Genomic DNA, 18874 nt, shown 5'->3' on the forward strand with positions numbered 1-18874 from the left:
TTTTAAAAGACCCATAAAAGAAACTTTTAAAAGTGTTTATATATATATATATATATATATGAATATGAGTGTATTGTCTGCATTTATGTAAGTGCACCTGTGTTGTGCAATGCCTGTGAAGGTCAGAGGAGGATGTTGGATTCCCCTGAAACTGAAGTTATGAATGGTTGTTAGCCGCCATGTGGGTGTTGGGAACCCTAGTCCTCTGCAAGAGCAGCCAGTGCTCTTAACCATTGAGCCATCTCTCCAGCCCCAAAAGAAACTCTTTAATTGAGGCATGGTGGCACATACTTGTAATCACAGCATTTAGGAGGCTGAAGCAGAATTGCTGCAAGTTCAAGGTCATCCTGTTCTACATAACAAAGCCCTAATTCTGAAGAGAGAGAGAGAGAGAGAGAGAGAGAGAGAGAGAGAGAGAGAGGAGAGAGGAGGGGGAGAGGGGAGAGGGTAGAGGGGAGGGGAAAAAACAGGCCAAGGGTATGGTAGCACATGCCTCTAGTCCAAGCACTTAGGTGGAGGCAGGGTTTGTTTAAGATCATTCTTGGATACATAGTAATGTCAAGTCTAAGCCACTAGAGACCCTGTTTCACAGAAAACAAAACAAACAGGAGGGCAGAGGAAGGGAGGTTTGGTTAAGTGTTTAGTGTATCTTTGAGTGACCATGACTATGGAAGAGCAACTCTTCAACATGACTTGACTTTCCTCTGTCTGTCAGGGAAGGTTTTCTTTTATCCTAAAGCAAAGTGATGAGGCTTAAAACAGTAAAAGTGTATGAGTTGAAGACCTGGCTTAAAAACGCAAGAAGTGGGGCTGGAGAGATGACTCAGTGGTTAAGAGCATTGTTGATTCCCAGCACCCACGTGGCAGTTAACAACTGTCTATAACTCCAGTTGCAGGGGATCCGATGCCCTCTTCTGACCTCCTCAGGCATTGCATGACACAGGTGCACTTACACAGATGCAGGCAATGCACTCATACACATAAAATAAAAATAATAAAATTTTTTAAAAAGCAAGAAGTGTTTACATAAGGAAATAAGAAACTGCCCTTTGTAATTGGGTTAATATGGAGGCAAGAGTATGCTCGCTGTTTGTGACTGACACAGAAAGCTAAACTTGAACCAGTGGGAACAAATAACAGGAAGATGAATTTTGCCTCTTTTTCACAAAGGTATTTCCAAAAGGAATGGTTGTGTTTAAAAGTAAAGACTGACTTCACTGGAGATGAACTGAGCCAACTCCTTAGCCCCATGTCATAAGTTTTACTAGTACTTTAAATAAAATTAAGGCTAAATTTACTTATCAGGACAGAATGATGAAACTCATCTAGTGACAGCAAGATGGATGGATAGGTAAAGGTGCTTGCTGCCAGACCTGATGGCCTGAGTTCTGTCCTCAAGACCCAAGTGGTAGAAGGAGGAAACCAACTTCTACAAGTTGTCCTCTGATCTTCACACATGTGCCTTGCACACCACGCACACACACACACACACACACACACACATATAACTTTAAAAAATATTTTAAACTCACCAATCCATAAATATATGTTTGGTATATGATAATAAAATACATAAATATGAGGCTGGAGATATAGCTCAGCAGTTAAGAGCACTGGCTGCTCTTGCAGAGGACCTGGGTTTGATTCCCAGCACCCACATGGTGGCTAACAACCATCTATAACTCCAGTTCCAGGGGATCTGATGCCTTCTTCTGACCTCTGCAGGCATTGCACAACATGGGTGCACATACATACATGCAGGCTTTATACTCACACATAAAAATAATAAATAAAATATTTAAATATATATGCCAGTGATTAAAAAAAGAAAACTTGTAGGCTATAACTCCATAAACATCTGTAGCACTGACTCAATACGTATAGAATAGTGACTTTTTTTTTTGGTCTTATTGAGACAGGGTCTCCCTGTAGCCCCAGCTGTCCTGGAACTCACTTATGTAGACCAGGCTGGCCTTGAACTCACAGAGATCCTCCTGCCTCTGCCTCCTGAGTGCTGGGACTACAGGCGTGCGCCACCACGCCTGGCGAATAGTGACTTTTATTTCTCTCATCCAAGTACTAACCAAGCCTGATCCTCCTTAGCTTCTGAGATCAGATGAGATTGGACACCTTTAAGGTGCTATGGTCATAAACAATAACTTCCTTCCCTCTCTCCCTCCCAGTCTTGCCCAGGGTGGTCTCAAACTCATGGACTGAAATAATCCTCCTCCCTCAGCCTTCCAGATTCTGAGATTATAGGCACACACCACCATGCCCAGTTGTCAACCATTTACTTTTGTAGTTAGTTACTTTCGGTATGTCTCATCTTTAAATTCAACTTTGTGATTTCATGATTGTACAGATGACTATCTGTCCCTTTCAAGAGAACCCTCCCCCCTCTGCTGTGTTGTTCTTGCTGCTTCTGCTGTTGTTGTTTGAGATGGGGGTCTCATTATGTAACCCTAGCAGACCTGGATCTCACTATGTAGACCAGGCTGGTCTTGAACTCGCAGAGATCCTGCCTGCCTCTGCCTTCCAAGTGCTGGGATTATAGGTGTGTGCCACCATGTCAAGCTTTAAAGAGAATTTTTCTATCAGTAAGCAAACTAGGACTCCAGGCAGCTGTTCAGGAGCTACCACAAGGCAGACAAAGCAGTAATCTTGCAGATAATCTAACTTGTATTGGATGAGACTATTGGTGCTTCTTGAGAGCCTTTTAATTAAGCCTTAAACTTTAAACTGATTTAAAGAAGAAAATATCTGGTATGACTGTTTTCTTTTTTCTTTTTCTTTTTCTTTTTTAATCTTTTTGAGACAGGGTCTCCCTGTAGCCCCAACTGGCCTGGAACTTACTGTGTAGACCAAGCTGGCCTTAAACTCAAAGAAATCTGCCTGCCTTTGCCTCCTGATTGCTGGGATTAAAAGTGTATGACAGTTTTCTTAAAGCATTGCTTATCCATTTGTTTATTTAGAATTTACAGATTGTGGGACCACACTGGGAATAAATGTGATTGGATTTCCAGTCTTTTCTAAAAAATTTTCTGGGCAAGCATGGTGGTGCATGCCTTTAAAATCTCAGTACTCAGGAGGCAGAGGCAGGTAGATCTCTATGAGATCGAGGCCAGGAGTTGGTTTTCTCTTTCTACTGTGTGGATCCCAGAGATGGAACTCAGGTCATCAGGCTTGGTGGCAAGTGCCTTTACCCACTAAGCTATCTCACCAACCCCCTTTTTAAGGAAGGAAAGATCACAGTACACTTTCTTTTTCAAGGAAGGAAAGATCACAGTACACTCAGTAATCCATGTAAGAAGTAACTTATTTCTCAGAACTAAGTGAATTTGACTTTAGCAGTTAAGATGTGAATCTATGTGCAGAGCATCAGCTTGGAGAACCTTGGGAATCGATGGGAACCAGTTATATCCCAGGCATTGATTAGTGAGTTTGATAAAGGCCACCCCAATAAAAGCAAAGATTTTCTCCTTCAAGAAGATACCCTATCTTTCTGGAGGATAGTTGGCTAGAAAGTACTCGTCTTGTTTTTTTTTCTATAGCACAAAAGAAAGAATGAAGATACTATAACTATTGTCTAATTTAGCTACTTTTTGATAGGGTGTAGCTTCAAGCTGGTAACATTGTTGTGGTTTGTAGGCGCTCTCTTGGGAAATGAGTGTTTCTACTGATGAATAGAGCATTATCCATTTTTCTTCTTTCTAGAGGGAGTCTAGTGACTTGAATAATACAGCTGAAAATGTGAACAGATTTCTGTATGGTGATGGTAACATTAAAGTGCTCAAGAACTCATCCTATATTGCTTTAGAATTGAATGTGGGTGAATCTCAAAATAATTATGCTGAGGAAAATTTCCTAGACATATGATTTCATTCATATGAATCTCTAGAAAATGCTATGGCTGCAGATGTTGCTCATTGGTAGAGTATATATTTAGCATGCATGGGGCCCTAGCTTCAGTCCCCCAGCACCTCACTTACAAGATATAGAAAATGCAGGTTATTTGTAGAAAGAAAAAGCAGATCAGATCTGGCTGTGGTGATGGGAGGAGAGGGACTGTTATGAAGGGGCATGAGGTGTAATCGTGCTCACTAGCTCAGTTGTAGTGATGGTTTCACAGGTTTATGAACATCATAACTTATCAAAGTGTACATTTCAAATGATGTGAATAGATAGGCAAGATGGCTCATGACTGTGATCCCAGCACTTAGAAAGCTAAGGCAGGGAAATCAGCATGCATTTGAGGTTAGCCTGGCATATATAGTGAGTTCCAAGCCAGTCAGAGCTACATAGTGAGACCCTGTCTCTAAACACCAAAATTAACTAGTTAAATAATTAAATAATAGTATATTTTATATCAGTTTTACCACAATGAAGTTTATTTATTTATTTATTTTTGGTCTTTTTGAGATAGGGTCTCCCCGCAGCCCCAACTGACCTGGAACTCATTGTGCAGACCAGGCTGGCCTTGAACTCACAGAGATCTGCCTGCCTCTGCCTCCCGGGTGCTGGAATTAAAGGTGTATTGCCTGCATGTATGTAAGTGCACCCCTGTCATACAGTGCTGAGGAGGTCAGAGGAAGGTATTGAATTTCCCTGGAACTGGAGTTACAGATGATTGTTAACCACCATGTGGATGCTAGGAATTGAACTTGAGTCCTCTGCAAGAGCAGCCAGTGCTCTTAACTGCTGAGCCATCTCTCCCTCCCATAATAAAGTTTAAAAAGAAAAATAAATAAATAAATCCAGGGACAGCATTTTTCAGAGGCCTTTTTTTTCTAGGTTGTGGGGAAACTGTTGGGGAAAAGCATATGTTTGTTAAATAAAAGTCATGTATGTATGTACAGAGCCATAACTCCTGTGTAATGCCTCTGATGTTTCTTTAGGATTCCATAGAGGCTACTGTAGTCTACTGAAGAACATGTCTAACAGTAACACTACTCAGGAGACCCTGGAAATAATGAAAGAATCAGAAAAAAAACTGGTGGAAGAATCTGTAAACAAGAACAAGTTTATATCTAAGACTCCAAGTAAGGAAGAAGTTGAGAAAGAGGGTGAGGATATTGTTTTTCGTCAGGAGACACAGGTAAGGATTAAAAGTGTGTTGTGTACACACTCTTTTAACTTGAATAAAAGTGGGAATTTGTAGGACTCTAATCACTGATATGAACTCTCCCCAACTAGAGCTTTCAAGAAACATCACAGTAAGCCAGGCCTGGTTGTGTATACTTCAGTCCTGGTTTGCTTTTCTGTTGCTATGATAAACTTTTGACCAAAAGAAAAGGGCTTATTTCAACTTACAGGTTACAGTTCATCATCAAGGGAAGCCAGGGCAGGAGCACAGAGACAGGAACCTCAGCAGAAAACCATGGGGGAAGGCTGCTTACTGGCTCACTCCTTCCAGCTTGTTCAGCTAGCTTTTTTATAGGACCCAAGCCCATCAGCCTAGGAATGGCACTATCCACAGTGGGCTGGACCCTCCTACATCAATAGCATTAAGAAAATGCCTCACTGGGCCTGGAGAAATGGCTCCACAGTTAAGAGCACTGATAGAGGACCCAGATTCAGTACCCAGCACTCACATGTTGGCTAACAACCATCTGTAACTCCAGTTCCAGGCAATCCAGTACCCTCTTCTGGCCTCTGTGGGCATTGCATACATGTGGTGCACTTAGATACTTTCAGGCAAAACACTCATACACATAAACTAAAAATAGATAAATCCAAAAATAAATAATAAAATGCCTTGCAGACATCGCCACAGGCCAATCTGGCTGAGAAAATTCTTCAGTTAAGGCTCCTTCTTCCCAGGTGGCTCTAGATTTGCATCAGGTTGACAGCTTGACAACTTGCAATCCCTCAGGAAGTAGAGGCATTAAAATCAGCAGCCATCTTTGGCTATATAGCAAGTTCAAGGCCAGGCTACATGAGACTTTGTCTCTAGAAAGAAAAAAAAAAAAAATCACCCTGTTTTATCTAGAGTCCATGATGAAGTTGAAAGAAGACAATGAAATCCCAAATCCATTTGGACCCAAGCTCACTGGTTCTTGCTATATTTGCTGTGTTTTTCCCCTAATGTAGTCTGTACCTTTATTACATGAGAGGAAGCTCCATGTGGTGATTTGAATGAGTGTCCCTCATAGGCTTCAAGTATTTGAACATTTTGTCTGTAGTTGGTGGTGCTGTTTTGGAGGGGGTCTTAGAAGGTCTGGCCTTGTGGGAGGAAGCCTGTCACTGGGGGTGGACTTACAGGGTTCTTAGCCCTTTCTGGATTTCTAGTCTCTGCTTCCTGTGCCTACTTGAAGATGTTAGCACTTAGCCTCTGTTCCTACTCCAGCCGCCTCTGCCACCATACCTCCCTGCCATGACTCTTGCCCCTTTGGAACCATAAGCTAAATAAATGTTTTGTTTTGTTTTTTTACGCTTCCTTGGTCATGGTGTTTTATCACAGCAACAAAAAAGTAACTAAGACACTCTCACAACTTTCTTGAGGCATAGCTTTCCATATTCATTTTACTATATTTTGAATCACTTCCTTACACAAACATAAAGGAACAAGTTCTAAAATGGTTTAAGGAGGAAAGGAGAGTAATATCATCAACCATAGACTTTATATGATTACAAAAACAAAAAATGGTTGGACCAGCATCCATTTGAAGTCTGTGAGTTTGTCCTATTAGGTCAAAACAGAAGGCTTCAAAGTGCTTTGAACAGAGAAAAGTATGTTTTTCTGCAGCTAATGAGATGAGTCCATTCTTTTCTTCTTTTAGGATCCAAAGGAAAGTTCGTCTAATCCAGTGGTCCTGTGCCACAACTAAGAGGCAATATTTAGTTCAGTTGACATGTGGCAGGATTTCCCTGTGAAAGCTGACATTAATGTTTTTTGTGGGTAGAAGCACAGCCTGCCTCAACACAATTAGTCAGCATGTCCTTTGCCCTTCATTTAGCACTACCTTAAACCTGTCCTGAAGTGCTAACTGCTAAGCTTTGTTCTGGCAAAGGCCTATAGAGTTCAGTGCTGAGAACCCTATGGGAAGAAGGGGCTAGTATGGAATAGGGATGTGAGGGAGTGTCCACCTTCTCTTTTTCTTTATTAATATGGTGGGTGTATTAGTTACTTTTCTGTTGCTGTGATAAAACACCATGACCAAAGCAATTTATAGAAGGAAGAGTTTGTTTGGGCTTGTGGTTCTAGAGGGATAAGAGTCCATTATGGCAGGGTTGGCATGGCAGGAGGAAGTAGGGGCTAAGCACTCCCATCTTCAAGAAGGCACAGGAAGCAGAGAGAGAAATTGGAAATAAGACATGGCTATCCACTCTCAAGGCCCACTCCCAGTGACCTGCTTCCTCCAGCATGGCCATACCTCCTAAAGGTTCCATGACCTTCCCCAAACAGTGCCACCAAATGGGAACCAAGTGTTTAAATACGTGGAGCCTTTAGGGGACATTCTTATTCAAACCACCACAGTGGGTTTAGTCTTACAGAGCCAGTGGTCCTGGAGCTGCAAGTGCCTTCCATAGCCTTCAACATGGCAGCCACACCTGCTCTCCAATCCCAAAGGGAGTAGGTCTACTGCATCTCTGGCAGCGCTCCTCAGCAATGAGAAGGTAGAGGTGTTTTCCTTAGCAATTAATTATTCTGCAACTCAGGTCTGTAACTAAAAAGTAGTCCTACTACCAGGACAGACACCTCACTGCCTCAAGCTGGACCATGGGGTAGGTACACTCTGTTGAGTATAAGGGAGAGCCTGCATTTGCATTTTTTATTTTACTTATTTTTGGTGTTTTTGAGACAGGGCCACATGTAGCTCAAGCTACCTCAAACTTACCGTATAGCTGAGGCTAACTTTGAAGACCTGATTCTTCTGTTACCACCTCCCAAAGTGCTAGGATTATAGGCCTCTGCGCGTGCACACGTGCATGCGCACGTGTGTACAGTGATATATGTTTAAAAGAAAGGTTTATTTAAATATACTATAAAGCAGTTGCTGTGAAAAAAATCATAGAATTATCTGTGATATTTTAGCTATCAAAAAATAAATTGCAGGCTGGAGAGATGGCTCAGTGGTTAAGAACACTGACTATTCTTGCCGAAGACCCGGGTTTGAATCCCAACACCCACATGGCAGCTAACAACTGTCCTTAACTCCAGTTCCAGGGGATCCGACAGCCTCTTCTGTCCTTCTTGGGCATTGCACGACACGGGTGCACTTACCTACATGCAGGCAATACACACATACACATAAAATAAAAATAATAAAAAAAAAGAAAAATGTGATTTTAAAAAATAGAACTGCCTGGCCTCACATACAGTGTTAAATTCATATTTTGGTGGCATTAAAGCAGTCAGCATTTTCTGGATCAGAAATAGTCTCTAGATCTGGGTATGGTGCCTCATGCCTCTATACCTAATATGAAGAGCAGGATTGCCCTGAATTTGAGGTCAGGCTGAGCTAGAGTGTCAGACTCTGCTCAAAACACCAAAAAGAAGGAATGGATATGTAGCTCAGTTAGTAGAGTACTTAGGATGCACAAAGCCCTGCCTTTGATCAACAGCACTGCATAAAACCTAGCCTGGTGGTACATTCTTATAATCCCAGCACTTGGGAAGTAGAGAAAGATCAGAATTTCAAGGTCATCCTTGGCTACATAGTGTGTTCAAGGCCATCTTGGGTTATACGAAAGCCTTTCTGAAAAGAAACTAGCAGAAAAGTAAAGAAAAAAAGAAAAGAAAGTCTCTGAACTTGCCACTTGTTGAGTGAGTTGGGTTCACCTTTGGTCACTATGTTTTCTGTTCAGATCCACACAGTGGTACAGATATTCTGGCAGCAGATGGTCAGCCAATCTTCTTGCAGGATTCTTTGGTGCCCAGCTAGCCAGATTCGAATCCTCCTCTAACCTGCATTTTAGAGCTCTATTCTATGTGGTTACTGCTAGTTTCTTCTGTTACACAAGTCCAATTTCTGTAAATCCTTCCATGCCCAAGGGTGAGATTGGTCTTTATTATAAGTCCAGGAGATAGACCATTAACTCTAGCAGGAAGCTAGATTAAAACCAGGAGCAACATCAATTTGGAAGGTCTGGAAACTTGAAGCATAAGTTTTCAAGACAACTTAATTTACCTAGGCCTTGTCTTCTTTAAAGAGTAAAGCAGCAACAACATAAAGGGATGAATTAAGGTTAGACAGCTCTGAGATATTTTGTTCTCTAGCTGCCTGCTTCTTCCTGCCTTTCCTCTTATGGTTTGCCAGATCTCTGTCCTGGATGCTTTTCTCTCCATTTTCTTTTACATGTAAATTGTCATTCCCCGCCCATCCTTCCAAAGTATGTGGAGACAGTCTGCCACAGTTCCAACTATACTTCCAGCCTCCACTGATAACCTATAATGAATTTTAAATACTCAGGACAGGTAAATGATGAATGTTTAATTATGTGCTGTCAGATTACGTGAAAGATAATAATTAAACGAACTTTTAGATCCAAGTTATTCTGTTCTCAGGAGACTGTTAGGAATGATGTTCTGAACTCCTGTTGTGTGTACTTCTTGAAGATAGACAGTATAAAAAGAACATTTATAGGCTTTATATTCCCTATGAAGCACTTATTTGGTTTAAAAATGTCTTTATCTGGGTATACAGATAGATTGTAGATAGAGTTGGAGAGGGAGAACCTGCCTCCCTCCTGACTTGACTCCTTTCTCTCCCACAAGAGGTGTTGTAGCCACTGCTGCCCTCTACTGGAGCTCTTGTTCCTTTTGCAAAGTCTTTGATCTTGTGCACCCTGAATCCTAGGGAGCAGTCCCTTGGGAAGCCCTTTCCCCTCTACCATTTCTCAACATAACACATGTTCCTTCAACAGCAATGAAATTTCTACTCCATCTTCCCTCTACTCCTCCTCCAGCTTCGATTACCCCTCCATTCTTACTCCAGCAGTCTCCCCAGTAATCTAATTGGTGCTGTCAAAGGAGTTCCTGTTCTGAGTTGGTACTGAAACATTGGGAAGAAAGAGGGCTTACTCTACTTGTGCTGTGTGACATATATTCTGGAATCAGCTGTTGGAATTCAGAAGACCCTTTGCAGGGAGATAGTTCTATAAAATGCAGGTTCTAGGATTCTTTTTAGAATGGGTAAGCCCACACTTAGCTAAACTCAGGTGTGTCCTGTAAATAACCAGCTGAATAGAATATGGCCTCTTCATTGGGCTTTCTGCCTTCACACAGTCCCTACTGCTTCATTAGTTTTGCTCCTTTTTATTTATTTACTTACTCATTTATTTATTCATTTGTCTTTTTGAGACAGGGTCCTCCTGTAGCCCCAGCTGGCCTGGAACTCACTGTATAGACCAGGCTGACCTTGAACTCAGAGATCTGTCTGCCTCTGCCTCTCAAGTGGTGGGACTAAAGGTGTGTGCCACCACGCCCAGCCCTATTGTGCTGCTTTTAAAAGTTGATTGTAGAGCTGGGCATGGTGGCTCACGCCTGTAGTCCCAACACTTGGGAGGCAGAGGCAGGCGGGTCTCTGTGGGGTCACAGGCAGCCCTGTCTACATAGTGACCAGGACAGCTGGGGCTACAGGGAGACCCTGCTTCAAAAAGACAAAAAAAAAAAAAAGTTGATTATAAAGTGAAGAACTGATTATACACGTTTTCTGTTTATCTTACTGCCCAAGTTAGGTTACATGTTCTCCAGCATGGTATATTGTGACCTAGTCCCTTAACTCCAGCTACTGCCCATGGCATTTTCTGTTTCAGTATTATCTGATTCCTTAGTCATTGTTACAAATGAGTGCTGAAAAGTTTGAGAAATTATGATTTTGTACATGCCTTCTCTTCCTTTGTGTGCCCTCCTTAGTGTTCTTTCCTTGGTCTTTTCTATTTTCTGGATTCCTTCACCCTTCTCTAATACATACCTCTTTATCTTTCAAAATTCACCAGACATGTCATTCTTCAGTAGGCCTCCCTTGGCAACCTTACTTACCCATTGCAGGTCTCTACTGTATAATTCTTTGATTGATGTCTGTTTTCCTCATATAACTGTTGAGTTCCTTGAGGCCCAGCATTAAGTCAATTTGGGCTGGCAGTTGCATCCCCATGGCCTAACAATGCTTTGCATATAGGCACTCAAAACTTGTGAATGTATGAATTTGTATATTGTTAGGTCTGAGATTTCCTACGTGCTCTCCTAGTACTCCATGAGTACTCTTTAACACATTTAATATACTGTAGTGTAATTGTGTATTGTCTGACTCCTCCAACAGGATTATGAGTTCCTTTTTGACATTGTTTGTGTCTTTTATCTCTGATATCCTCTGGCAACTAACATGGTACCTGATATATGTTAGGCTCCAGTATAGGTTTGTTGTTAAATGAAACTATCCATGTAGGGAAATAGGCTGATTCATACATCATTAATGAAATAGACACTTTGAAGGGCAGTTTAGCAATACTTTTTAAAGTATTACTTTTTAAAGACTTAAATGGATGATAGATATACTGTATTTACATATGCTCAATAACATGATCAGTGTTTATACTTATAAAGATCAGAAACATCCTGGGGCTGGAGAGATGGCTCAGCGGTTAAGAACACTGACTGTTCTTGCACAAGACCCGAGTTCGAATCCCAGCACTGACATGGCAGCTAACAACTGGCTGTAACTCCAGTTCCAGGGGATCTGACATCCTCTTCTGTCCTCCACGGGCATTGCACGACATGGGTGCTTTTATCTACATGCAGGCAATACACACATACACACAAAATAAAATAATAAAATACTTTTTAAAAAAAGATCAGAAACATCCTAAATGGTATAATCAAAGGGATTGATAAAAATAAGTTATGGCATAACCACACAGTGGAATGCTGTGTATCAATTAAGAAAACATTATATCTTCTATAGAATGATATCCATGAAAATTAGTTTAACAGCAAGGTTCAGAGTAGTGTACAATTGTTTCTGTTGTTGTTGGGTTTTTTTTTTTTTTGCACTGTATAATTCTTTCATTTTCTGCATATTAGTGCTTTGCCAACCATAAAGAACACAATTCCAAGTACTATAATTTTTAGCTTGGGGAGATCATAGTCTACAGACTCATTTACTTATATTAGGCAAGATTGATTGCATTCAGAACTTATTGCAAGTTTATAAATCCACATAAACATAGAAATTGATGATATTAAATAAAATCTTCAGGATCTTTAAAATTTTTTAGATAGGACTGGAGAGATGGGTCAGTGGTTAAGAACACTGGTTGTTCTTGCAGAAGACCCAGGTTCAAATCCCAGCACCCACATGGCAGCTGACAACTCCAGTCCTAAGGGATACAACAGCCTCTTCTGACCTCCAAGGACATTGCATGACACAGGTGCACTTACCTACATGCAGGCAATACACACATACACATAAAATAAAAATAATAAAATTAAAAAAATATAAAGCCCTTTCTGTATATTCATTCTTTGGGGCTGGAGAGACGGCTCAGCGGTTAAGAGCAGAGAACCTGGGTTTGGTTCCCAGAACCCACGTGGCAGCTAACAACTGTCCATAACTACAGTTCCAGGGGAATCTGACCCCCCCTTCTGACCTCTGTGGCCACAGGTGCACTTACATACAGGCAGGCGATATACTCATACAAATAAAATAAAAATAATAAATAAAATATTTTTAAAAAATTGTTTTAGATATCTTTTTTTCCTGCTCTATAATATTTAATCTTTAATATTTTCTAATCCTCCTCTCACAGAGACGGACATCCAGCCATGGTCATGCCAGGAAAAGAGCCAAGGTAAGAACTCTTCCTTTATCATTTATTTTGTAATTTTGTTAGTCATACATTTCACAAATGTCTCATTTATTCAGGTTATATATAGATAAACTTCTCTTTGCCTACATTTTATATCTCAGTTGTGAACATACATCACACAAAAATGTTTGAAGTCACATGCACACATTTCCTAGTGGAAAGTTTGGCTTCATTTTCTCCATCATCTTTTTTTAAAAATTTTTATTTATTGTTTTTATTGTATGTATATGAGTGTATTGCCTGCATGTATGTGAGTGCACCCATGTGGTGCAATGCTGTAGAGGTCAGAAGAGGGTTTCGGATTCCCCTCAAACTGGAGTTAAGGACGGTTCATAGCTGCCATGTGGGTGCTGGGAATCAGACCCAGGTCCTCTGCTAGAGCAGTCATTGCTCTTAACTGCTGAGCCATCCCTCCAGTCCTCTCCATTATCTTTAATTCAGGCACAGTCTATTTCTGAGCCTGAAAGGATATCCAGCTGGAGCCCTCTCCAGAGCTTAAGGTATTTGGTACTGGTTGTACTGAGCTGATAGCTTGTCTGCTCAACCCCTGGCTTCTCTGGGAGAATGGCTAGTTGTGAATATTCCTTTAAAATAAATCCTGTCCCATTAGTAGAAATGACAGAACATTTTTTGGATATTCTAAAAGTAAAGACAGAAGTAGTGGCTCCTTTTCCTTCTTCTCCTCCCCTTTCTCCTCCTTTTCCTCTTCTCTTTTTCTCTTCCTCCTCCTCTTCCCTCCTTACTCTTCTCCATTTTTTTGTATGTTTGATTGTTTACATTGGGACAGGAAAGGTGATTTTGATTTTAATTATCATACAATAAAATTACTGCATTGTAGATTATTTTAAGCAGAATTATTAGGAAAAACTACATATATTAGTATGTGATAGCCTTTTGATTTAGCTGAGAAATTCCCTTGTAGTAGGAACAATTTTATCAGAAGTAATAATTGAGGCTATTCATCCCCTTCTCCCAGAAAATTAATGATAGAGTTTGGGAGTAGCTCAGTCAGTTTATTTGAAGAAGGCCAAGAGTTGCGATCAGTTTCTAATTAGAATCGGGGTCTAGGGAAAGGGTGGCAGGCACCATGACTGGCTCTGAAGGGGGCAAGAAGCCCCTATAACAACCAAGAAGCAGGCCACGGTGATGAGTAAAGCTAGAACTTGTCAACAGAAACAAAAAGCACAGGAGAAGAAACTCGAGGCTGTAGGGAAGGTCCATTAAAGTGGGTTAAGAAATCTGGCAAAGGGTAAGCTATTCCTTGTGCCTAAGATGATGGCTCTTGATTCCATTCCTCATTCATCAGGAGCCTCTGACCAGAAGATCTTTTGCCACTTACATCTTGTTTTGGAGTCTTGTACATTATAATAAAAGTAAACTTTTGCTTTTTAAAAAAAAAAAAGTATACTAAATTGACTCTGTATCTTCATGTGGACTAATCTACCAGTGATGGTCTTGACATTAAAGTTTAGAGCACCAGGTCCAGCAGGTAAAGGTACTTGCTGCCAAGTCTGATGCCCTGAGTTTGATCCTCAGAACCCACATGGTAGAAGGGACAAAGAAAGTTTTTTCAGATTTTCACATGCTTGCTACACACACACACACACACACGCGCGCACACACACACACACGCACGCACACACGCACGCACGCATGCACACACACAATTAAATGTAAAAAATATAACTTCAGAATAGCAGAAGGTATTCACTACTATCTTAGGCCTTCCAGACTTTTTGAGGCATATAAAATTGTTATTTTCTCATTTGCATATGAGAAAACTTGAGTTATAGGGACTGAGAGGACTTAGCAAAGGACATTTAGTAGTTGATAGCAGAATTACGTTTAATTTGTTTTACTTTATACTAAAAAATTTTCTGCCTATCCTATGTGGAATACCTGTATCACATTTTTTGCTTTTATATTCCTGGTAAACCTTGGTTTTATTGTAAGACCTCAGGAAATGTTGATAGATAAATTTCTGTTGGGTCACTCTGCATTTTGGCTTTGGGGATCCTTAAGAAAGCAGTGATTTGCATAGTAGATTTTAGATCATTTTAGGATTCACCAGCCAATAGAAGTAAAGCACGTATATTAATTTTTTGTTGTTATTTTTGTTTGTTTTGTTTTGAGACAAGGTCTCATGTATATCAAGCTAGTCTCAACTTTCTAGCCAAGTGTGGGGATTACAGTTATATACCACATGCCCAGTGGATGAATTTTTTGTATATCATTATGTTGAGTGTTACCAAGTTATGTCTTTGTCTTTGTATGATTTTTCTTAGATAACTTCTTTTCATACTCTTCCCACTTCAGGTTTAAAGTCATTATCTTTGTCTACTGTATGCTAAGTACTACCTAATGATATGTATGTTTGCATACTTTATATCTTCTAATTGTCACAGTAGCCCTTTAGGTTTGTTTTTGTTTTGGGTTTTTTTTTGTTTTGTTCTGGGGTTTTTTGTTGTTGTTGTTGTTGTTGTTGTTGTTGTTTTGTCTTTTTGAGATGGGATTAAAGGCATGTGCCACCATGCCCAACCCCTTTAGATATTTTTATCTTAACTTTATTGAAGAAAAACAGACCTAGAGAAGTTAAGTAACTTAAAATCTTAACAGCCTGTAGTAGTTACTTTTCTATTGCTGTAATAAAACACCATAACCAAGGCCATTTACAGAAGGAAGAGTTTGTTTGGGGTTACAGTTCAGAGGGATAAGATTCTGTCTTGGCAGGGTTGGCATGGCAGGAGGAAGTGTGAACAGAAAGTTGAGCACTCATGTCTTCAGGGAGTCACAGGAAGGAAAGAGAGACTGGAAATGGGGTGAGGCTGTCTACTCAAAGCCCACCCTCAGTGACCTGCTTCCTCCAGCATGATCACATCTTCTAAATGTTCCGCGATTTTCCCCAAACTGCACCACCAAATGGGGACCAAGTGCCTCCATACTTGGAGCCTATGGGGACATTCTCACTTAAATGAGCATACAGCTTTTAAGTACAACATATGGAATTAAAGCTAGGACTTTGGTTCTCAAGTCCAGTATCTTTTTATAGTGCAAGTGCTGCTGTGTATATGTAGTAAACTTTCAATTTTTTTTTTCTGTCTTTTTGAGACAGGGTCTCCCTGTAGCCCCAGCTGTCCTAGAACTCACTATGTAGACCAGGCTGGCCTTGAACTCACAGAAATCCACCTGCCTCTGCCTCCCAAGTGCTGGGATTAAAGGTGTGCACCACCCAGCACTTTCACTGTGCCAGAGAGAGAGCAAGGTGAAGTAAAGTGATTTCTCTACCATCTCTTCAGGTTTTCCCCTCCCCTCCACTTGTTTACTGAGAATTACCTTTCGAGTGAATTAGGCACTGACAAGTAGACCTATTTAGAAAATAACAACACAATTTAATAGAAGCGGAAGCAGCAGCTAACAGAATCTTAAGGTATTTCCTGAATCTTCACCAAGGGAATATATATATGAAATAGGCTTTTGGTTTTTTGTTTATTTCAGTCTAATTCCAAGCTCAAGTTGGTACGAAGTCTGGCAGTATGTGAGGAGTCTTCCACCCCATTTGCTGATGGGCCAGTAGAAACACAGGTAGGTAAATCCTTTATAAACCTAAGTAGCTTTGAGCATTGGCAATTGTTTGGTAAGTCGCAATCACAGCATGGATATCAGGCTGAAAAATCAAGTAAGAAAGTATGTTGTTTTGTTGGAAACAGAGTCTTATATATCTCAAGCTGGCCTCAGATGACATTGAACTTCTGATCCTCCCACCTCAGTTTCTCAGGCTGGAATTACAGATGTGTCCCACAAAGGCCAAAATAAAGGGTACTACTTTAAAACCAGATCTTTTGCAAAAAAAAAAAAAGAAAAAAAATTTTTTGGTCTTTTGTTTTTTGAGACAGGGTCTTACTATGTAGCCCCAGCAGGCCTGGAACTCACTATGTAGACTAGGCTGGCCTCAATCTCACAGAAATCTGCCCGCCTCCCAACTGCTGAGACTAAAGGCATGTGCCACCACACTTGGCCTTTTTTTTTTTTTTTTTTGGTCTTTTTGAGACAGGGTCTCCCTGTAGCCCCAGCTGGCTTAGAATGCACTAACTGCGTAGACCAAGCTGGCCTTGAACTCACAGAAATCTGTCTGCGTTTGCCTCCTGAGCGCTGGGATGCCACCATGCTCAGCTCACTTGGCCTCTTTAAAAAAATTTCTTTTTAAATTTTGAGTATATTGCCTGCAGGTATGTAAGTGCACCCATGTCATGCAATGCCTGCAGAGGTCAGAAGAGGGTATCAGATCCCTTGGAACTGGAGTTATGAACTGTTGTTAGCTGCCACATGAGTGTTGGAAACTGAACCCAGGCTCTCTGCAAAAGCAGCCAGTGCTCTTAACCACTAAGCCATCTCTCCAGCCTCTTAAAATTTTTTAAATTATTTTTTTATTTATGTGTATTGTGTGTGTTGCATATGTGTGTTTGTGCATGTGCTTGCTGGTGCTCACAGAAGCCAGAAGAGGGCATCAGATCCCCTGGAGCTAGAGTTACAGGCAGTTTTGAGGTGGGTGCTGGAAACTGAACTCAGGTCCTTTGGAAGAGCAGCAAACACTATAAACCACTGAGCCATCTCTCCAGCCCCCAAACAAAAGCACTTATGGTAAGGCAAAGCATGGTAAAATCAGGAAATATGGTCTTACTATCTTGACCATGTGGCCTAATACACACAAGGAGATCCTAGAACCGATCGTGTTTTGCCAGCCACACTCTTTATAAAGTTAGCTAGTGTAACTTAAACTCTTCCTATAATAAGCTGTGATGGCTGACAAAAAAGCTTGACCTCTACCCTCTTGGTGAAACAAAAAACAAAATAATTAACATGTACTCTTCTATAAGATAAAGTTGGAACTAAAGAAATGACTCAGTGGGTAAAGCACTTGCCACACAAGCTTGAGGACCTGAGTTCATATGCCTAGAACCTACATAGAGTTCCTGCAGTGAGATAAGAGGCAAAGACAAGAGAGTCTCTGGAAGCTTGAAGGCCAGGTAGCCTGGTACATACTACTGCAAACAAGAAACCCTATCTCTAACAAGGTAGATGTTGAGAACCAACATCTGAGGTTGTTCTCTGACCTACACAAGTACACTCTGGCACACCCACCCACCCATACACACACATACCCACCCAGCCCCCCCAAATTTTTAAAAAAGAAGATAAAGGTGCCATCCCAAGATTTGCTTTCATTGAAATTCTGAGGGAGAGTTTAAGTTTTTTTCCCTCTTTAATTATATATGCCTCTTTCCTTTTGTTTAAGGATATAATTCAATTGCACATCAGTTGCCCTTCTGACAAGGAGGAGGAAAAGTCCACAAAGGATGTCTCAGAAAAGGAAGACAAGGACAAAAACAAAGAAAAGGTCCCAAGGAAGATGCTGTCCAGAGGTAAGAACATTCCTTGTCTCTCATCTGCCTTAATACCTGATGTTACAGTCTCTACCTCTTAAATTTTGAGACAGGGTCTCAGGTAACCTAGGCTGGCATGTATCACCATGCCCCCTTTAGGTAGTGCTTTTGCCCATTAGGTAAGTACTCTACCAACTGAACTACACCCCTAGCCTTACTTCATTGTGTTTTATAGTATATATTTACTCTTCATTATTAGATTCTGGCTTTAAAAAGCTTTTGGGTTGGTAGCAAAAAGATGGCCCATCAAAATGATATTTGAGGTCCATTGAGATGGCTCTATAGATAAAAGTTCTTGCAATGTTGCCGGGCGTGGTGGCGCATGCCTTTAATCCCAGCACTTGGAGGCAAAGGCAGGTGGATCTCTGTGAGTTCAACGCCAGCCTAGTCTACATAGTTCCAGGACAGCTGGGGCTACAGGGAGACCCTGTCTCAAAAAGACAAAAAAAAAAAAAGAGTTCTTGCTATACAAGTCTAACAATTCGAATTCAATGGCTGGAACTCACATAAAGGTGAAAGGAGAAAACTGACTCCACATACTTGTCCTCTGACCTCCATGTGGTAGAATGTCTGCCTACACATACCACACACACACACACACACACACACACACACACACACAC

General features: G+C 40.9%; 1 protein-coding gene across 8 annotated transcripts in view; it reads left to right on the forward strand.

The window, feature by feature from the left end:
• R3hdm2 (R3H domain containing 2) overlaps positions 1–18874 on the forward strand; it is a 165851-nt gene that overhangs the window by 101803 nt on the left and 45174 nt on the right. For all 8 annotated transcript variants that reach the window (XM_017800856.2, XM_017800859.2, XM_029568805.1 and 5 more), the window contains 4 exons: positions 4896–5095; positions 12751–12792; positions 16306–16392; positions 18104–18230. In XM_017800856.2, coding sequence (XP_017656345.1) covers positions 4931–5095; positions 12751–12792; positions 16306–16392; positions 18104–18230 — 421 coding nt within the window. In that variant the 5' untranslated portion in view covers positions 4896–4930. The remainder of the gene's footprint in view (positions 1–4895; positions 5096–12750; positions 12793–16305; positions 16393–18103; positions 18231–18874) is intronic.

This window comes from Nannospalax galili, unplaced genomic scaffold, assembly GCF_000622305.1.
Source record: "Nannospalax galili isolate Female #2095 unplaced genomic scaffold, S.galili_v1.0 scaffold340, whole genome shotgun sequence".
Lineage (NCBI taxonomy): Eukaryota > Metazoa > Chordata > Mammalia > Rodentia > Spalacidae > Nannospalax > Nannospalax galili.